This window comes from Vulpes vulpes, chromosome 3 (genome assembly GCF_048418805.1).
Source record: "Vulpes vulpes isolate BD-2025 chromosome 3, VulVul3, whole genome shotgun sequence".
Lineage (NCBI taxonomy): Eukaryota > Metazoa > Chordata > Mammalia > Carnivora > Canidae > Vulpes > Vulpes vulpes.
Window position 1 is genome coordinate 48,664,333 of NC_132782.1, and position 22,315 is coordinate 48,686,647.

At 37.8% G+C, this 22,315-nt stretch overlaps 1 protein-coding gene across 5 annotated transcripts in view; it reads right to left on the reverse strand.

Moving 5' to 3' along the window:
• Positions 1-22,315, reverse strand: part of SCHIP1 (schwannomin interacting protein 1) — a 723,704-nt gene that overhangs the window by 543,266 nt on the left and 158,123 nt on the right. For 4 of the 5 annotated variants that reach the window (XM_072752390.1, XM_072752386.1, XM_072752385.1 and 1 more), the window contains exons 2-3: positions 7,192-7,256; positions 853-933 (exon numbers count right to left, since the gene is read on the reverse strand). In XM_072752390.1, the coding sequence (XP_072608491.1) occupies positions 853-933; positions 7,192-7,256 (146 nt within the window). The remainder of the gene's footprint in view (positions 1-852; positions 934-7,191; positions 7,257-22,315) is intronic. The other variant, XM_026016490.2, reaches the window with a different exon arrangement.

The window sequence follows — 22,315 nt, forward strand, 5'->3', positions numbered from 1 at the left end:
ACCTGGAAGCCTCAATGCGGGGGGGTGGGGGGCAAGGTGGAGCTAGATCTCAAGACCCTGAGATCATAACTTAAACTGAAATCAAGAGTTGGTGGCTTAACCAACTGAGCCACCCAGGAATCCCTTCTGAGCACTATCTTTATTCATTGGTCATTTGTAGTGGGAAGGGGATTGGTCTTATTAAGAGAGACTAAAGGTATACCTGGGTGACTCAGTGGCTGAATGTCTGCCTTTGGCTCAGGGTGTGAGCCCAGTTCGGGGATCCAGTCCCACATCAGGCTTCCTGTGAGGAGCCTGCTTCTCCCTCTGCCTATGTCTCTGCCTCTCTGTGACTCTCATGAAAAAATAAATAAAATCTTAAAAAAGAGAGAGAATAAAAAGGAAAATGACAGTAAGTGAGGAGAAAAAGAAGAGATATTTTTCCAAAATATATGGATGAGAGATGGAATAGAAATAGGAGGAAGAGGATTAAAAATATGTGTGTGTATAATAAAGAAATAGCTTGGAACAAGAGCCAAGTTGTTTCAAGGTGGGATTAACCAAGTTACTAAGATGAAAGACAGTGAAAAATGCTAATGGATGCTGAAGAGCTGCACGCTGCCTAGAACGGGAAAAATCCAAGAAATGAAGATGTGATGACAACCAAATAATTCTCCATAATATCCAGTAGGTGGTGATGTTTGCCCAAAACAGTTTTGTTGCTACCCAGCACAAAGGAAATAATGTTTAACACATAGATGTGAAATAAATAAATTCTTAATTCTTATACCCTCAAATTCCAGAGTAGGCTAGAATTTCATAAAACAAGAACTGTAAAACTAATGCTTTAATGTAAACTTTGAAATAACTTACATTTTCACCTTTGATTCCAGGGGCTGTAGATTGAGGTGATATTTCTCAATGTTATTCTCCATATCCATGGCCAGTTGGTGACTAGAAACAGAAATAATGTCTCAGTATAGCTGAGTCTATATAGTTAACCTTTATAGCAATAAAACTGCTAATTTATATTTATTAGAAAAAGCAGATATACATCTGATCTTGTTCATTTTAATTAATTCACAGAGGCCTAAAGGTTGCTATTGATGGATAAAGGATAAACAACTATACCATGAAAAGAAAATATTATTTTTCTATTTACCTTTGCATTCTTTTAATTTTTACTCCTCAGCTCAACATTCATATTTAAGGCATGAAAGTCATTTCCTTTAAGCAAAGAGGAAAGCAGAATACTGGGCCATTTCAGGAGGAGAAGAAAAACATAAGGCTAGTGTTATAAATCCCATGGCATTGCCCAAGAGAGGATCTCACTCATTCTCACCCCAAAGGTGCCACTGCCATTGACCCTTTCCTCCTTTCATTCTATAGGCTTTTGCAGAGCTCCCACTATGAACAAAATATAATCTCCACCCTGGAAAACTGCTGGCAGGAGTCTATAGATATTTGATCACTGCTCCTAATGAGCTTATTAGGCAATCACTGGGTGCTACAATGATCAAAGAAGATTTTATGGATTTGGTGGTAGTTGATGTGGGTTTTAAAGAATGGACAGGAATTAGGTAAATTGAGATGTGAAAGATAATACATATGAGAGGGATACTAAAACAAAGGAGTAGAGGTGAAAAAATTCAGGCTATTTTTGGACAAAAAGGAGCAATTTGGTGATAATGGAGGATAAAAGTAGGAAATAAGTTTGGATAAGCAGAAAACTAATAGTCATCAGCTACATAATATATATAAAATAGTGTCAGAGACATTTTACATGCATTATATTATTCAATTCCCACAGTAGCCTCTACCAATTATCTATTCTCCCCATTGTACAGTTGAGAATCTGAAGCTCAAAGAAATTATGCTCAGGTCACTATGTAGCAGAAACCACATTAAAACTTGAGTCTCACAACCACAAAATAGTGGTTGAAGGATTATAATATCATACTTACTAAACTTGATCCTACTTATTGTGGTTTTCACAGGTCAAATATTTGACATCCCAATCCATTACATGCATGTGCTAAGGGTCTGTGTGTGCACATGTGTAAGCACATGTGTTTAAAACTGAAACAAAAATATCAGGGAATATTATTTCTCCAACTACATGTAATGTATGCTGATATCTTTTATTATATTTCAGATTTTCAGGGATGCCTGAGTGGCTCAGCGGTTGAGCATCTGCCTTCAGCTCAGGGTGTGATCTTGGGGTCTGGGATCGAATCCTGCATCAGGCTCCCTGCGAGGAGCCTGCTTCTCCTTCTGCCTATGTCTTCCTCTCTCTCTCTGTCTCTCATGAATGAATAAATAAAATCTTATATTTCAGATTTTTAAAATTATCTTTCAATGGTGACTCATCAAATTAATTTAACAAATCGTCAATGAATTGTTACCAACAGTGTGAAAAACATTGCTGCAGGGACACCTAAAATATTTGGAGCAGGGAAACTTGAATGGGATGCTTAAGGGTGATTTTTGGTAGGAGTGAGCAAGGAAAGTGATGGAAAATATTCAGGAAGGTATTCAAATTGGTTCAATAATCAAGGACCAGCACTGTGGTTTTAGAAAAGAAAAGAAAAAGGTTAAAAAAAATTGTGCAGAAGATATCTAGGATTATCTCCTCTTTAGTAAAGAATAACCAAGAGGTGGGGAAACACACAATAGGTTAGATAAATTCCTATATGGCCGGTAGATGGTGCCATCAGCACAATATAGCTTTGTGATTACCCAGCTGGGGTGTTGAGGGGGTAAGGAAGAAACTACTCTTGTGTGCTCTGTGCCATTCATATTCTGGCATTATTTATTCATCCTTATTCACTCATTCATAAATATAGTGTATGTCTTCTATGTGTCAGAAATGATGCAGAACACAAATGATACAATGGTGAAAACACTGGACACAATCCCTGTTCTATGGTTTTACAATCAAGGAGATGATGGATATTAAACTAATAACTACAAGTGTGATGGATGCTATTCAAGGGTAAACACAGAAGAAACCTAATCCAGGGTTGACGGGCATAAAAAGTCTTGTTTGTACATTGCTATGATCTTGTAGGGACAACGGCCTTACAGAAAAGATACTTTAAAATGTTGTTAATTGAACACCTTACTAGCATCTTAGCAAACTGGGCGATAGAGATGCATGTGAGGTGGTGTGGGACTTGTAGTTATTCAGCAACCAAAGGCAAAGCTTAAGTTTTTATAAAAAGAAAAAATATATATATATTAATAAATTTTGCTAATTTGGGGTTATAATTTATACAACCTCAACAAACTATAAACTATGAATACCTGTAGGTTTAATTGGATAGCTTAGCTCATTCCATCAATAATTACCTGTGGGTAATAAAATGATGATATGTGAGGTGAATGTGTGATTGCAAATCACACCAGAAACCCAGCCTGATTCAATATTTACAACAAATAGCAGTCAGCCTAAGGTCTTACTTAAGTTAATGAATGATTATCAAAAACAATACAGTCATAAGCAGGCTCTTAATTAATGGCCTTACTCATTACTCTTCTGTTTATGGGCACAGAGAAAGCTTTGTTGAGTAGGTGCATGTATGTGTATACAAATGCACTGGCCTGGCCCTGCACATAGTCTCAAGTAGAACAGAGTTGCAGCCTCCCCTCCCTTCACACTGACTGTCTACCACAAAACCCTGTTGAGCATTCAGAATAAATGTAATGTTCCAAGGGGGAGTAACTGATCAACTGCTATGACACCACTATCACTTAACTTATGGTCATTTCAAGTAGCTGAGATGATTTACATCAGCACCTAAGTCAGCTACAGCCATAATGAAATGCCTAACTGCTCACTCAAAGTACACCAATTTTTCAATCAAATTTGACAGCTTTCAAGGACACAGCCCTGCCCCAAAGCCAACCAGGAAAATCTCTAGAATTCCAGGCAAATGAGCATAGTTTTAGGGCTGGGAGCCATTGTTTTCTCTCTGTCCTGGACAAACATGAAAGGGAAGCTCCCCACAGGCCTGTTTGCTTTGAGGGGAGATTTTAATTCCCATCTCTGGAACTCCTCAATCATGATAAGGAAAAATAGGCATGCAAAGTAGATTGGCTATTTCCAAAAGCTTTTAGCTTTCCCAGGCTTCTGGGTAACAAGAAGGAAAGAATAGGGGAGGAAGGAGACAGAAGCCCACATATCTGCCATTAACCTTCACAAATCTTCCTGAGAGCAGAGAGCTGGGAAAGATACATGCTGGTATTAGTGAGAAGTTTAGTACAGAGTTGTGGTCAATTAGCGAGAAAAAAACTTCTGGAGCTCACTTCTTATATTAAAATCAATAATGAAATATCAGCATAACCAAATTTAATAGATGAAAGTGATGAGGAGAGCAAAGGCAAATGTAGATAAATTTCCTTACAACTTGCAGCCTATTGACAAATACCTGAGACATGCAGAGTGTGACATTCCTCAAGGAACTCATAGCTGCCTTAATACTGCTGATGTTTTGCTAGAGGCTAAAAGCAACCTTAGTTGGAGAACAGCCAGACCTCCAGGATCCTGTAAGTCTTCTTTAACATAAGGAAATATCTTTAGAGACTTCCTTTATCTCCACCCTCCCTCCATAACCTAAATGTATATAATCAATGGCTCCTCAAGATCACAGGACAGCTCTTTCTGCCCATGGGCCCTGTCCCCTTGATTTAATAAAAGCATCTTTTGGCACCAAAGATGTCTCAAGAACTCTTTCTTGACCATTTGCTCAGTGTCCCCTCATCAAAAGGGCTGAAGGTCACAGAGAAGTGTGTCCCATGAGAATGAAGCTACATGAGATTATTGAATAACCAACAGGAATCTAAAATGCACTTAGACTGTTGGTTCTCATCCCCAGCTCCTCATTAGAATCACATGAAGTCAGCTTTTAAGAAATACTAATCTCATCCCCAGAGATTCAGATTCAATTTGTCTAGGTTGGAGGTTATGCCAAGGCTTATGTCATTTTTATTAACTCCCAGGTGATTCTAAGGGTATCCAGTATGAAGAACTACTGATCTAATGTCATTACCACACTAATCTCCATAGAGGAAAAACTTTCTAGCTACACAGTCAAAACATTTTTAGTTATTATTGTTTACAATATTGCTAGTGATGATGGGGTGGGGTGGTGCTGAACTAATTTATTCTTAGTTATTCACATTAATGACAGTAGACATGACGAGGATAAATTAAATCTGAAGTTAACTCAGAAACTTCATTTGATCAAAGGGCTGGAACTGTCCTTCAAGCGATGACAAAGCAACTTCTTAGAATCATGGAGACAGAATGAACCTGAACTGTCTTCCAAACAGCCACCAGGATGGAAAGAGAAGGCGCTGACATTGAAGGTACTGTGCTATTGTGCGTATCTCAGTTAATGGTCTCACTAAGACTGTCCAGTCACTGTTACTGTCTTCATTTTTAAAGATGAGGAAGCTGGTTCGGGGGTGTGTGTATTATATAAGTTGTCCAGTCTCACAAAGCTAGAATAAAATCAGAAAGAGGAATCACATCCAAGATTTTCCATTTTCAGGAATGCTTTCACTAGCACTTCAAATGGATGGACACTTCACTTTTCTTGGGTACATCTACTTTCTGTCATCTCACTCCTTAACAAAGAAGTCCATTTTGTTGGGCAGGCAGCATTTTCACAAAAGTTATTCTTTTTCTAAGTCACAAAGCTGTTTCTCCATAAATCCTGCTCACTGATTCTTGCTATGCTCTCTAGAGCAAGAAGAGCAATTTAGCTCCTTTTTAAATAGGAAAATTCCTTTGGATGTTTAAGGAAAGCCATTATGTTCCCTCTGAGATTTCTTTTCTCCAAGTTCACATCCTCAGCTTTTTGTAATAGTTTCATGTGGTTCCAGATCCCTCACAATTTTAATTGATCTCCTCTGATACTCGTGGGAGGTCAATGCATATTTTTATTTATTTTATTTTAATTTTTCTATTCTATTCTATTCTAGAAAGAGAGGGAGAGAATTATGTGAGCAGTGGGTGGAAAGGGAGAAGGAGAGAAAGAATCCTAAGCAGTCTCTATGCCCACGGAAGAGCCCTCCATAGGCCTTGATCTCACGACCCTAAGATCAAAACCTGAACCAAGATCAAGAGTTGGACAATGAACTAACTGAGCCACCCAGATGCCCCTCTATGTGCTTTTTAAATGTGGTGACCAGAGCCACCGGTGGCATCCACATGGGCTTGGCACTGGGGCTTAGCCAGTGGTTGAGAGCAGGAGCACTGGTGGCTTCCAAATTCTCATCCTCACTACTCTTAGCTAAATATATTTAGATAAGTGCTGAAAGCTCTCTGAGTCTTTCTCCATCTATAAAATAGAAACAGTGCCTATGTCAAAGGCTGTTATCAGAATTCTAGAGGAAACATCTGTAAGCATTCACTAATATGGAGGATATTGTAAATGCTCAGTAAATGTTCGTTTTTTTCTTTTATCTTGACAATGCATGTCTATTGATCAGTCTAATATTGTGACAATATTTTTAGAAGCCATATAAAATCACGGTCTGTGTTAAAATCAGATAAAACCTCTAAGCATCTATTCACACAAACTGAAATCAGAATATATCTCTCACGTGCTCTAATTGTACAATTTTTTGAAAATACAAATGAAAAGTTCACTTGTATCTTTTAAATTTCATCTCTTTCTTTCTTGCTTTTTTTTCAGTACAAAAGATCTTATTCTCAAAAAGACAAAACTATAGCAATGGAAAACAGATCAGTGGTTCTCAGGGGTTATGAGGGGGCAGATCACGTGATTCCTGAGGTCAGAGCACTTTTGTTCCTTTCTGTAGTATTATTTTAAATGTTCATTCTATTAGTCAGTGTTACCCTTATGCTTTTTGCAAATTTTATGACTGCCTTCCATACATGTCATTGATTAAAAGCCAAAAACAGGGAAAGGTTGTTAAGTTTTAAGCCCTCAGACGCAGCACCATGCATCATATTATTCTGTTAATCAGTGTAGCTTGTGTATCACACCTCAACTAGCCATAAATCTACCTAACTGTATCTCAAATGAGCCATATACCTGGGTCCTGACCACAGTGGTATCATAAAGAAACTGTCAAATTTACTCACTCATTTTTGCCTTGCCAGGTGTTTTGTTTTTTCTTTTTCTTGCAAGCTTTTTAACTTCAAACATAATTTAATTTCCTTTGGTATTTTTTACTTACTTTTCAAGTAAATATTTTCCATCCTTAACTTGTTCTAAAGGGTTCTGCAATCGTTTCATTTCTTCCTGTGAAAAAGAAAAGAAGTAACTTACAAATTGACCCCATGTACTTGTGGGTAATAATATTGGAGAACAATTGTTTGCAAAATTGAGATAACTGTTGAGAGTTCTGGACTTAACAATGGATAAGTGCTTAAACATACAATACAATTTGATTCTTGATCAAATTAACATACAATGCTGCCACTCAAATTGTATGAATTTTTTATGCCACTAAAGATAGTGCTTCCTGTTATTTTTGCTGAGTGAGGATGTGTTTACATGGATCCACTCATGCTCTTCCCAGATTTACTCTGTCAACAGTATTATGTTTGATGGTTGCTGGGTAAAGGGCTCTAATGAGCATGTGCTGGGTTTAGCCATTTAGCAATCATCCCCTCCTGTCTTTTGGTAACTCTAGGTAACCTCATCCCTTAGTCACCGTGCTCAGACACACACACACACACACACACACACACACACACCCCTTCCCTGCATTTCAGGCATCCATAGTCTCTGTAATTCCATTCTCCAGGCTACAGTGATTGGTTGCCTCTACTTGCCTCTTCACAAAAACTGCTGAAGTACCAAGAGGAATCTCTAATGAGAATTACACATTTGTCCCAAAAAGACCATGAGGTCTTTTGGCTTTTAAGCAGTCTCAACATACTTCTAAGTTCCTAGATATACAAGTCTCCTAGGTTATCCCCCATGCTCAATTTCTTAAACTTTATACTGCATTGTGCATTCCAAAATTTGACCCAGTCACTCACCTTTCCCCAATCCCTCCAACCTTTCCACTGAGACCTTTGGAACTCACAGTCTGTCATTAGCAAAATCCTCTATCGCCTCAACTTTTTGGAACATTCCCTTCAACTTATTCTGACTGTACCCTGCCTCACTGTTCTGGGAACGGCTAAGTTTTTTGTTAGAGCAAGAAAATCATAGAGTCATTTAGAAAAGAATTTTAGGATATAGAAAACTTTGCTGATGACAAACTTAGCTGAGTCCCTAAACACACCATCTCCCTTGAAGTCTGCTTAAGAGATGGCCAGTTCTTTCCACATGCTATACCCAGCACAGTCTAAAGGAGGTATGAGACCCCATCTTCTTCTCATTGCTTCTCCCAGATCCTCCTCACTCCTACAAAAGCTTAGCTCCTCTGCAAATATGCCAGCAGTTTATCCTAGGCTTCTGCCCTCTTCCATATCAATCCTCATTCCTCAGGTCTTATCCAGTCCCAAGGCTTTAAATTTATATTTGCACCTGACCTCTCTTCTAAACTCCAGCCTTCTACATCCACTTTCTTACTTGACAGCTCCAGATGCACATCTGATGGGCATCTCACATTCAAAACCAAAGTCTTGATTTCCTGGCCTCTATCCTCCAACCCAAAACTCTATCTTCACCACTTCTTCCTCATTTTAGCAAATGACATCACTATTCACCTAGATATGCAGAGCTAAACCCTAGGAGCCAGCCTTTGTAGTAGGATTCAGCCTTTGTAGCCTTTGTAGGCCTTTGTTTCTCTCATAACATACCATCAATCAGCTAATTTGTTGATCCCAACTTTAAAATTTATCCAGAACTTGACCTCTGCTTCTCAGTGTGGTCTAGACCAACTGTGAGTCTCCCATCTCTGTTTCCCATATTAATTTCATTTTAGTCAATTCTCCTTACATCAGCCAGCATGACAGGTTAGTACCTAGGCTTTCATTTCCAAGTGTGTGAAGTGCACATATCATAAACACACAACTTTTGACAAATGCATACATTGGCAGAACCACTATCTAAAAATGAAATAAAGAACATTTCTCTCTTTAGAAGTTTCCTTTTGAAAAAAAAAAAAAGTTTCCTTTTGAATTCTTCTCTCTCAATTCCCCTATCCTGTTCTGATTTCTATCACCATAGATTAATTTGGCTTGTTGTAGAACTTCATATAAAATTATCTATTCTTTTGTACCTGGTATAATTCACTCAGCATTATATTTTGAAATTAGTTGTTCAACCAATGGTAATTTTTTAAACTTCACTTTGGTTAACTAGAGAAGAATTTCAGTTTTTCCCTCTGAATTCTACAGTATAAGGATTTTTAAGTATGAAGAACTCTGGAACTCAACGTAAGTATTTGCCATGCTAAAAGCTACTAACTGGAAGAAAAAGATAACATAGCAGAGAGGATGGAAGCCAAGGAAAACAGCTAAAGAACCAATGCCCTAGTGATGCTGTGAACCTCTGGGTCAAACTGGAGCTTGAAACCAGCATACTGATGGACTTTTCACTTTCATGACCCAATAGATTCTCTAATTTAAGGCACTTTTGGTTGAGATTTCTATTTTCTTTAAGTTGAAAGAATCCAAACTCAGAAGTGACGGTATGAGCCATAACCTAGGGCTACTGTATATAAAACCCTAACTTAGATGAGACATGGAACTATAAAAGTTCAGAACTGACCAGTTCTTGTTTGTTTTGTCGGTGTCTTAAAAATGTGTTATTCAGAAGAACAAAGGCTGAAGCACATCATGGTCTTCAGTTTCTTTTTATTAAAGGCTGCTGCTTTTATATCCAATATTGGTATAACAAACCTCATAAGAAGAACATCTCTGTATCTTTTGTAAAATTGCTATATTAGACACTGTACATGTTGCTACAGGTTCTCTCATAAAAAGAATAAAATTTTAGGATTTACTATGAGGTATATTTTCCCCTTCTGATACAATAGTACAGTCTACGGCCATACCACCCTGAACGCGCCCGATCTCATCTGATACAATAGTACACTTCTTCTCATCAACAATGACATCTAGTAAGTCTTACAGAAGTTGTCTATTTTGCCTTGAAACTTAAGCTAAATTGTCAGAACTACTTTTTCCATGATGTTAGTACAATTATACCCCTCTCTTTCACCTGTGTGAAATTCTTTAATTTTATTTTAACTCTTTTACATGTGTGCTTTTCACAGTAAGTGGAAGCCAGTACAGTATAGGCAGAGTATATATATGATAAATGGGTAGGAAGATAAAGATGATCGATAGATAGGTAAGCAGGTAGACAAACAGATTGATAGAACATCCTTTTAGCATTTACACATGGCTTTTTATTTTCAAGGTAAAACTAGTTCTCCAGCACAAAAGACACTGGTTTCTTATTCTAAGAACAAGTCCTCACACTTACCCTCTATTTTCCCCCAAACCTCCCACCCAGTCCTTCATCATATCCCATCCCACCTCATGACATAAGCAATAGATGAAGCAGCTGTTACAGAAAGGAAGTAGATTGAAAAGGAATCCACAGTTATTCTTGAAAACCAAAGGAGGATTTTTAGGACATAAACTTGTTCTTTTTTACCCCCTGCACTATGATTAGGAAAGATACAGGGCTCTTAGTAGTCCCAACACTTTCTTCTCTAAGATGTGCCTGTGGCGTGCTTTCTTCTTTCCTTTTCCCCTGGGGATTTGGGGTATAGGAAATAAAGGGCTTTTGCACTCTGTGTCAGCCACTCTCCTTTCCTTGGTTCTTTTAATGCAGAGAGCTTGCTGCGTGGGGAGGGCTTTGATGCAGTACTTTATTCAATCTGACTATCCACGTTCTAGGAAATCATATTAAACATAAGGTCAATGACTAACAAGAGCTTTCTGAACAGCTGCTCTGCTGACAATTTGGAGGATTGATTTCATCATTTGGTTATTTAAGCTAACTATACAAAAACACTTCAATTCAATTGGCCTGGAAGTTCCAAACCATGTCCTCATTTTCTTGGAAATGGATACGGAAGTTGCTTGCTCAACAGATCTTCACTTGGAGTTTCACTTTTTGAGAAAGTTTTGTTTCAATTTGCCATTAAAAACATATACAAATTGGTCTTTTTCATCACTAATTTCTCCTACTAGTTCCTTTTGTCTCTGATTCCATATCTGGCAATGCCACTTCCCTACTAGAAACCAATAGTAGCTCCCCAGTGCTTTGAGGATAGATTCCAAATTCCTCAGCCAGGGAGGTCTGGTGCAACAGGGCCCAGCTGTCTCTTCCCACTCCACCTCATGAGCCCTGCCCCACATACTCCTTTCCTAAGTGTGGTCATAAGAAACTTCACATAATCCTGGAACTTACATCCTGTCTTACTGATCATTCAATGATAGTCTGTCCCCAATTATTCTACTCTCCTACTCCCACTCTTCATGTAGGAAGCTCCCAACATTATCCTAGTCCATAAAAGCTTTCTGAACTCAACAAGAGTGCCAGATACCCCACCCTGCTACTCACAGTGATCCCTATTTTAACATTACTTCTCTACCTGATTGATGTACCCTGCTCCCTCACCACTAAGATACTTGAAATCAGGAATGGTGACTTGCTCACACTGAGATGCGTATTCCCCAGTGAGGCATTTAGGAGGTGCTTAATAAATATCTGTTGAATAAATGAATTATAAATGTATCAAACGCATTATTCTAACTGAAGTGAAAAGAAATCTTAGTTGCTTAATGGCCCCCCAACTCCCAAGAAATTGTATGTCTTCTGCAGATTCTTCTCTACCTCTCCTAATGCACCTTTATAATCATTCGGTAACTTTCGTTTTTATTTAACATTATATTTTTCCAGCTTTATTGAGATATAATTGACAATTAAAAATTATATATATTTAAGTTGTACTACTTAATGATTTGACATATGTAAACATTTTGAAATAATCACCATACTCAAGCTAATTAACATATCTATCACCTTACATAGTTACCACTTCCTTTTTGTTCTTTTTTTCTTTCCTTTTTTTTTTTCTTTTTGTCGTTTTTGTTTTTGGTGTGGTAAAACACTCAAGATCTACCCTCTTAGCAAATTTCAAGTCTATACTACAGTAATGTTAACTGCTGTTCATTAGATCTCTAAAAGTTACTCATTTTGCATAAATAAAATTTTGTACCACTTGACCAACATCTCCCTATTCATACTCTTGACTCATCTCCACTCTCCTCTGAGTTCTGGAAGGCTCAAAATTTTGGGCTTTATCAACCAAGCCCCTCTGTCCTTTGGGTAGGATTTGAGCAGTGGGAGGCACTGCATAAGATCAGTGGTTAGGTTAGTAGACGAAAGAAGTTGGAGTATTTATTTTCTTTTCTCCTATCTCTTACTAAAAGCATAGACTGGTATAATTAAGGCCACAGCTCCCATGGGTGGCCTCTCCAACAAGGTGTGGTTCTTGCCATAGTCTCATAACTGTTCTCATTTTTTGCCCCTCCAATGCCTTTCTTTCCTTTTCTTCCTTTCATTCACTTCCTTTTCCTTCCCTATTGTTACCCTTTCCAGCTATTGATAGACCCAGATGCATCACCATCCCTTATGATTTTTCCCTACACCCTCCCTATGTAACCACTCTGTTAACTCTTTCAATCACCCTTTTAAGTGAGTCATCCGTCTTCTTACTAGAATCAGGCTGACATGACTCAAGGATCCTAAATTTGCTTTCGCTTGCAATTCCTTTTCTGTAATTCCACAAATTCAATTAATCAATTAATTAATTATATTGAATAATAGAAGAATATGTCTGTTTGATGGCTGATCCTATAGGAGAAGTTGTCCCAGCTTGAAAGGCCTAGCCCCAATTTTCTGACTCCATTTGATTCACAGGATAAGAATATAATTTCTACCATTCTCTATTTAACCTCTGTCTTTTTTGAAATTTTGGCTAAGCCTCTCTGCAAAACACAACCTTAATGATTTAAGCACAATGCAGACATATAGCATTCCATATCCTTAATCCCATTTTCCCAAATAAAACTTGTGTTATAGGTGGCTCTGAAATGCAGGCTATACTATTAAGGGGCATAATTGATTGACTATTTGCCAAAGGCTATGCTTCCCACTGTCATAGAGTTTTGTTCTGAAGTTACTTGGGTGTGAGCTGTTAGCCTGGATGGCAGAAGCTGGATTTTGTTCTTCTGTATCTGGCTTTCCCTCCTACCTTAATCCTAGGTTTTTTCTCCTGTCACAAATAGGAGAATATATCTATAAGGTTAGATAAAGCTCATCTCTATGGCCACTTAAGCCCCTTTAACCTACCCAATAACAAAATATTGTTCTTTTTCTGTCGCTGCCACTTCTACTGTCTAAACAAGCCTGCTTGTTTATTACTTTGAACAAGTTTAAAATAAGAAATCCACTAAAAATTACTTTTTCTCTAAAGCGTACTTGTGTCTAAACACCAACCTTTTAACTTTTCTGACTTATGCCTTGGCCATTTTATTCCCTGTGTATCCCAGAGCATTTAAAGTAACTAAAAACTGAAAATGATATATATTTTACTTCATTGTGTAGCTATAGGTGACATAACCTGTGCCAATGACATACATTATTTTTTGTGTTGGAAATAATTTTATGTTAACTTAAAGGTGACTATTTAACAAAAATTAAGAGCCGAAATTACTTTTGACACTTTTGACTATTCAATCATTAAACATCACCAACCTTCCTCACTGCCCGCCCCCCCAAACCACGGGCTTTTTTTAATGGAAATGTAACAAGGGCACTAAAAAAAAGGGTTACTAATGTTTGCATAATTTGGAAAAGTAGAAGACATAAAATCTATACTAATTTTAGCTCTGCATCATTAAACATGAAATATTGATTATTGCTCTTTGCAACAGAATTTATAAATCTAGCTAGGCTGCTGTGTCCACATAAAGTGATTCTGATGCTTTGCCCTCAGACCTCAGTGGCTGTAAATGATGCTCCTTGGTGACAGCTGGGAGGCTGGCATTCTGATCCACAGCCTTAAGAGATACATTTCCCAGATTAGACCAGGAATGACCCAGCTGCACAGCCCAACTTCAGAAAATTAAATTGGAGGGAGTCCAAACCTCTGTTGAAATAACTGTGTGAATTACAATGCTTCCATGGGCCTTGTTATAATGTAAATGTGCTTTACAATTTACTGTCATTTCCCTTCTACTCCTGCTGTGAATATGGGCATTAATAGTCATCTCATATATTTAAGGCAAAACGGCATCAAAAATAAAAATGCAAGATACATGTTTTCTCCTTTTGGAAAGCAGAGACTAAATTCCTTTCTTTTTTTTCTTTTGCGATTTTTTGCAAAAAGAGCATACGTTTTGTTTATGTATTATGCATTAATGCTTTTTATGGCTGACAGACCTGTAAATTTCACACAGGAAGTTGTTTTGCAGCTGAACATGAATTTCTTTGGGAGGAAAAAGTGGCTAATAGGACATCAACAGCTCATTTAAAGGATTCATTCAGATAAGTTATGGGAACAAATATGAGGTAGTAGACTTAAAAACAGATTTGCCTCTTTCTAGCACTTTAAGGACATTTTGAATGTCCGACAGAGATGCAGAGGGGCTGTGATTTTATAGCGATAGAGTGAGGTAGTTCTAGGCTTCACAATGCCAGTTCTCTGTAGCATTGTAATTTGCTACCTCATACATAATAAAACTTACAAACTCACCAGTATAAGATATGATGATGGGAATTGTTGTGATTGCCTATTCTTTATTCTTGTTTGACCAACCAGGCTATGTTCATAGGCATTAGGATATAAAAAAGTCTTTGATTGCCAGTTCTGAGAATGCCAAACATCTGAGCTCATTTGAACAGATGCCAAAGAGAAACATATTAAGTAAAAACCCAGTTATGACCATATAAGTCATTGGTCACCTTGGACCTGAGATGATTTCAGACCTTGAGATTCTACTGGAGTAGATGTGTAAAAGGATACTCATCTGGAAGGATATACCTACAACCAGACCATCCATGTCACCCCTTGCTCTAATATGAATAAGCGCCTACAACCTCATGCAGCTGGATGGCCCCAGTGGATCCAGGACTGTCAGACATAATAAACCAACCCCAGGATTGTCAGACAGGTATATGTTGAAAAATACCACTTAGGCTTAAATGTCTCCTTTCTCTTTTCCCTAAGATAATGCATGGTCTCAAGAAATTTGCTAGTTTTAGATCACAGACATTCTAAAGTTATCATTATAAAATGAATATTCAGATCATTACAAAAAGTCTAACTACTCCTATTCAATCTAGGATGTGAGGAATTAAAACACTATTAGTAATAATTTTAAAGTAATCAGAGGCACCTGGGTAGCTCAGTGGTTGAGCATCAGCCTTTGGCTCAGGTTGTGATCCTGGGGTCCTGGAATCAAGTCCCGCATGAGGCTTCCCATGGGGAGCCTGCTTCTCCCTCTGCCTATGTCTCTGTCCCTCTCTCTGTGTCTCTCATGAATAAATAAATAAAATTTGAAGAAAAAATCACTCTACTCAAAGTTAATTCAGTTTAAGAGCTAGCAACCATGAAAACTCAGCTGAGATTAAAATACTAAGTAAAACTACTAGGGATAGATATTTTTATATCTTATATACTTCTGTATTCTGGGGGGGAGGGGGGAATCCTAGATACCATTTCAAGTGGAAAACTCACATGCACACAAGTATATAAGTCATCAAATAAACACCTCCCAGAATGCAGGCAATAGCAAAGGTGGATTAGTGAATCTGTACACCAACTCCAGTTTTCCTCTGCCAAAGTACAAAAACAAAGTGCAGGCAATCAGAACATTATGTAACTCCCAAATCATTTATACCTGATTCTGGAATGTATTTCATTTTGGTGTAGCAAATGCTGTCCAGATTAGATTTTTTCTTAGCCCCACTGGAAAATGAATTTGCATTTTTTATTTTTTGCCAAGTAATATTGTGGGGAAGCAACCCAAATGCACACTGGGAAGAGCTCTCCTTACATGCTCTGTAGTACCTCAGATCTGTCCTCTTTCCGTTCCTTCCACTATCACCCATGGTCAGGACCTTAGGGACTCTCACCAGAACTATAACTTGGGTTACCTAATTGCTTTTCTTTAAGTACACTCCAGTAATTTAGCTCTCCTACTCATAAACTCTAAACAAAAATAATATCCAGGATTAAAAATACTCTTAATTCCATAACCTCAGTATTGCTCCTTCTTTACCTTCCGAAATCCTTTAAAGTTCACTTCAAATGCAATTTTATAAATTTTAATCTTTCCTTCCATAATTAATGTCATGTCACTTCTTTGAACTACTGTTATCACTACTGACATTTATTGAATTTTACTAGGTCCCAGGCACTTTGTATAAATTATCTTTTTAAAATTATGACTGCAGTCCCATAAAAATAGCAAAAGGTTAAATTATTATTCCCATTCCCTGGATAAGAAAACAGACTCAGAAAGATTGTATAACTTGACCAAGGTCTTATAGGAAAAATGGCATGCCAACCTAAGCAGTCTGATTCCAGAATCTAAACTTTATCCTTTTCACTCCTCCCATGAATGCCATGGAACATGCAACAGAATGAGCAATGGCAGTAACTCACCAGTGAGGCCTATAGAGAAGAAGCTGTAGTGTTCTGCAAAGTAGTCACATTTCTTATCTGAACCAGACTTGTCATCTACTTGCTGTGTCATCTTAGACAACAAACTTACTCTTTCTAGGTCTCAGCTTCAACATTTGTAAAATGATGATGACAATGCCTACTTCATAGTGTTATGTGAGGATCAACCAAAATAATATATTTAAAAGCATTCCTCGTACAATAAAGTACTGGCCATCCATAAGGAGATTCCTTAAGTGCCTGTCTTACTGAGGACAGCAATCATACCTCACCTGTTACTCCTGTCGCACCCACCTCTGCTCCATTCTAGCTTTATGATCTCAGGCTGGGAAACCTCTTTGAGCCCCAGTTTCATCATCTTTAAGATGGAGACACTAATTATACCAAGTTCCAAGAATTGCTATGCTGCTTGATGATTAAAAATTCATGTAAAGCATTCAATTTGCACCAGGTACATGGTAGGTGCTCAATAATGTTATTTTCATTATTATGAAATTTTTGTTATCATATCTCTCTAGCCCCTCCAAACCAGGGGAGTATACCTAGATAACTTCTCTTGGTTCACTCTAAACTCATTTCCATTAGTCACTCAGTGCTGTCAATTCTATATTCTAGTTGTCTCCAGAGTACACCCTCTCTATTTGGACTGTCCTTAGTTAAGGATTTATTCTGACAGAGTGAGCAACCTAAAATGCCAACCTCATCATGAGGCCAGTCACTTGCTTCCCTTCAACCAGCTGTTAGACCTTAAGCCTCAGGGTCTGTGATGATGGTGCTGTGTAACCTGCCCCATCCCTAACCTCTCCCTTTCTCTAACAGATCCACCTCCACTCAACTTCATGCTCTTGGAACATCAACATGTCATTAAAACCATGAGTTAAGATCAGGTGCTCAAATACTTGGAATGAGTTAGTCCAGGTGTGACTTGAAATAAAACAACAATAAAGATAATTTTTTTGAAACAAACAGAAGAGTAATAATATAGTGTACATGTTATTGATAAATAATAAGCAAAGCATTACCTCAATTATCTGGAGAGTGGTATCTCAGGGAACTGTATACATTGAAACATATCTTTATACTTGGATATTTGGTTCCTTGCATCTCAAACACCTCTCACACAGCCCCTAAACTCACCCATTTTACCTGAAAGTCTTCACTTAGAGCCTTCTTTAGAAAACAATTATCACACAAGGTTAATTTTGTTTCCTGACTTGTAGCAAATGCAATAATTCATTAAAGATAAGATTATCAAAAGATAGGAGGTAAGGCAATCACAGACTAGATGTGGGAGGAGGAAACAGAAAACTAAAAAGTAGATCTTCATCTATATTTTCACTGAACACAGAAAGGAAGATTCTTTTTTTTTCTTAAGATTTTATTTATTTATTCATGATAGAGAGAGAGAGAGAGAGAGAGAGGCAGAGACACAGGCAAAGAGAGAAGCAGGCTCCATTCCGGGAGCCTGACGTGGGACTCGATCCCAGGACTCCGGATCACACCCTGGGCCAAAGGCAGGTGCTGAACTGCTGAGCCACTCAGGGATCCCCCAGAAAGGAAGATTCTTAACTGCCTGGAATGCTGCTTCCTATTGAAAACTTCCTGGATGTTCCCCCCTTTGGAAGTAAATTTTGCTTCTTGATAATCTTACAGCTTTACATGGCTATGCTGAGAATAGCCCTTATGTTGCCCATTTAAGTTGTATTTTATTTTCCTTAATATAGCCTAAGTGTTTAGGGGTAGAATTGTTTTTTTCAGTAAGCTTAAATATCTTTCAAACCTGCAAAAACCCTATTTTTGGGCTTCACAGAGTGGGGTGTGTCAGCAATAGGTGAGGGGTACGTGAAGCCTTAGATCAGGACAGATATACCCAGGATGTCAGTTTTACCCCATGAATACCAAATACATGGTTTTAAAAGGAAGTCCAAAGTTTGCATTAATTTTAAATTGAAAATAGGAGATGTCAAATAAAGTTTTAGGTTTGCAATGGCTGTTTCTCCCTACATCCCTCCAACAATAATACCCATGCTATTCTCTGCCTTCAAGATTTCTTGGTGGAGAATTTATTTATTGTTTTAAAAACTTTATTTATTCATGAGAGACACATATACACACACACACACACACACACACACGCACACATATGGAGAGAGAGAGAGAGAGAGAGAGAGAGGCTGAGGGAGAAGCAGGCTCCATGCAGGGAGCCCAATGTGGGACTCAATCCTAGGACTCCAGGATCACGTTCTGGGCTGAAGGCAGGTGCTAAACCACTGAGCCACCCAGGCATCCCTTTGGGTGGAGAATTTAATAAGCACTACCCTAGTCAGGATGGAAGGTTAATATCAGGTATTTTTTAAGTTAAAATTGCTGGAAGTATGTAATGGTATTATTTCTATCAATACTGCATAAAGCAAACAAAATTTGTAGTTCTAAGAGTAACATTCTTTTTTTTTTAATGCCATAGGACTTTATTTCCATTTTTTTAATGGAAATCATTGGTTTTAGAGGGAGAAGTTTGAACCCAGGTATGTCTGTAATATAACAGCAAATAAAGTAGGCGTTACTATACTAGGGGAGGGAAAATTCACTTCTGTTTTTTTTATTAAGTTTTTTCTTTTAATTCCAGGATAGTTAACATACAGTTTTGTGTTAGTTTCCGGTGTACAGTATAGCAATCCAACAATTCTATACATCATTACTCAGTGCTCATCATAAGTGTGCTCTTTATCCCCTTTACTTATTTCACTCATCCTTCCACCCACTTCCCCTCTGATATGCTTTATTTTAAACAAGTACTTTCACTTAAAATTATTATTTGCAACAGGAACATTTTTTAGTTGAAGTATACTTCAGAATACTTGGTTCTAAAACATACATATAAAACATTCCGTCTGAGAATGGCAGGATACACTCTTTTCTTCAGGTACACACAGAAGAATCCCCTGGTTAAATCACATAAAAAGTGACATAACAAATATTTCAAATTTAAGAAGACTGAAATCATACCACAAATATTTTCCAAACACAATGGTACAAAACTAGGAATACTCACTTCTACAGCTGATTGCACACCAGACTCAGTGGATGCTGAGCTTTCTGAGCTTGGATTATGATCTCATGGGCACATCAAGTACGGTAAATTTTAGCATCCTGCATAATTTTTGGCACACAGCAATAACTTGGGTATTAAGAGGAATATTCAATAAAATTCATTAAAGGAAAGAAGAGATACTTAGAGATTGAATGGAAGCTACAACACAGAAAGCATAAACTTGAAAGCAGAACTTGAAAGAGAACATGAAAAAAAAAACAGCACTGCAAACCAGCAAACTTTCCTTTCATCATTATTTGTTGTTTATTCATCCCTTAACAAAAATATAGTCATATGTGCTAAGCACTGTGCTGGATGTGAGGATATAATAGGGACAGGGGAGAAGACAAGCAGGCACAGCCCTGTCCTCCTGCAGCTTGAAAAGCTCAATACAACCAGAGAAGGAAAGATGAGTTTTTTTTGGTATTTATTTATTTATTTATTTGAGAGAGAGAGAGAGAGAGAGAGATAGCAGAGGGGGCAGAGGGGGCAGAGGGGTAGGGAGGAAGAATCTGAAGCAGACTCTGCACTGAGTGTGGAGCCAAACGTGGGTTTGTTGGTTTGACCATGACCTGAGCCAAAACCAAGAGTCAGACAGATGCTTAACTGACTGAGCCACCTGTGCATCTCAAGATGAGTTTTAAGTAGTCACAGAGTTGTCAATGACTGTGTTTATCCAAAAAAACTGGTTTAAACATTTTGCCATTCAGGACAGAATAACAGATCAGTCAAATAAGTAAGCCTGACTTGTGTGTATGTGACAACAGAGTTTAGAAGATGATATTCTAGAGAGGGCCAAGAAAAGATTTGCCAATCTGTGTGCTCCTGGTGGGACAATTGCTAGAATTGACTAGAATGGTGTGCCTGCGTGCAGAATGTAAAATCGGTGACAGAAATGCCACGGAAGTTGAATCGTTAAATTCCAATGCGTGTATTAACGGCTTATTCAATAAGAATGGCATTTACTAAGGAGGAAGACACAAGGCAGATAGACAAGAAAACAAAAAGACAGTGTGTCCACATCTGTTTTGTCATGCGATGAGCCATGACATCATTACAAATAAGAATGCCACTTTACCCCTGCATATTATATTCTATTAAAAATTGAGTACCACACGTGTCTAGGAACACGTCTAGGCCGGATCATGCAGAAGAAGAAGTCTTTCTCCTATAGATTTATCTATTTTAAACCAAGGGTTAATTTTCATGAATAGAGGAATCCACATGGAAGGGAAAATATTTTATAAACAGAGCTTTGCTTTTCTAAACCAACAAGAAATTCCCAGTGAGATGACTTTATTCTGCTCATATGTGAAATTCCCCATTAGATTTGTATCATTAGATTTCACGATTTTAGTGATTGCCCCAATTGCTTCATAATAAGTCGGTGAACAATCTTGATAAGAAGTACTTTATTCTAAACCAAGGTATGTTAAAATTGAAATTGTTCCCTCACACAGCTACGGCAGACTATTCAGAAAGAATGCTGAGTCCCAAAGAGGAAATTAAACCTCAGTTGAGCTCTCTTTATTAAAACTACTATTATATCTTTTAGACATGCAATCTCTGTGTACTCAAGATATAGTGACATGACTGTTATCTAACAACTGTGTGGAAATATACAGGAGGAAACAGAGGAGGTTTTCTAAAGATAGAGGATGAGGAAAGGGAAAAAGGGAGAAAGGGGAGAATAGCAAATTGTTGGAATAAAACACAAAATGGCATTCTCTACCATCCAGGATCGCTAAATTGATGAGCACTACTAACTCCCCTGCGTTCAGCTCCCTGAAGTTCCCATCCTTAGCCTGGTGACTAGACTACCAGACTACTCTTCTCTTTTCTCCCTATTTACATCAAATTGCCTTACCAGCTACATTTACCCTTATATTCAATGTGAAATTGTCCCTCTCAATAGCTAGAAAATCTTCAAATTGAGGATTTCATCCAGAATTCTCCAATGACTGTGTTCTTACACCTGAGCTGTAACATCCATGTTCTTACTTGTATTGATCGGAAGCTCTTCTGAAAATGCATTCCTTATTTGATAAAACATTTACTCCATATTCTTTGGGTAAATGTTTCCCCTTTGCTATGTGGAAATCTGGCCAAATCCCCTTTGAATAATGCTACGGGAAAATACCTTTGAGAAAAACCTGATGCACGCAATAGGCTTCATCCAGCTAGCATTTGTTTAGAGTTCACTCTGGACCTGGCCATTTTCTGCCACCAGGAGCACTGAAGTGCTAAGGTGGGGAGACAGCCATCAAATCCATAATGCCACATTTAAAGGTCATTGTAATATATCCCAGCATTTGCCCAGAGCAAGTTGAGTAAAATCAAATACATTCTGGGACATTTCCTTAAAAAAAAAAAACAGTCCTGATATTTCCCAGAAGCTCAGAATTAAAATAATAAAGATGCTCACTTTATGTAAGAGGGTCTTGAAATTATCAATATAAGTGGTTATAAGCTTTAATAGACCTCGGAATCCAATTAGCTACAATTTTGTGGAGGCTTAATAATTTATGATAATGGCAAATTCATTAGATTATAATTCACCACAGCCAAACCTATGGATTTCCTGGTATCTTTAAAAACATG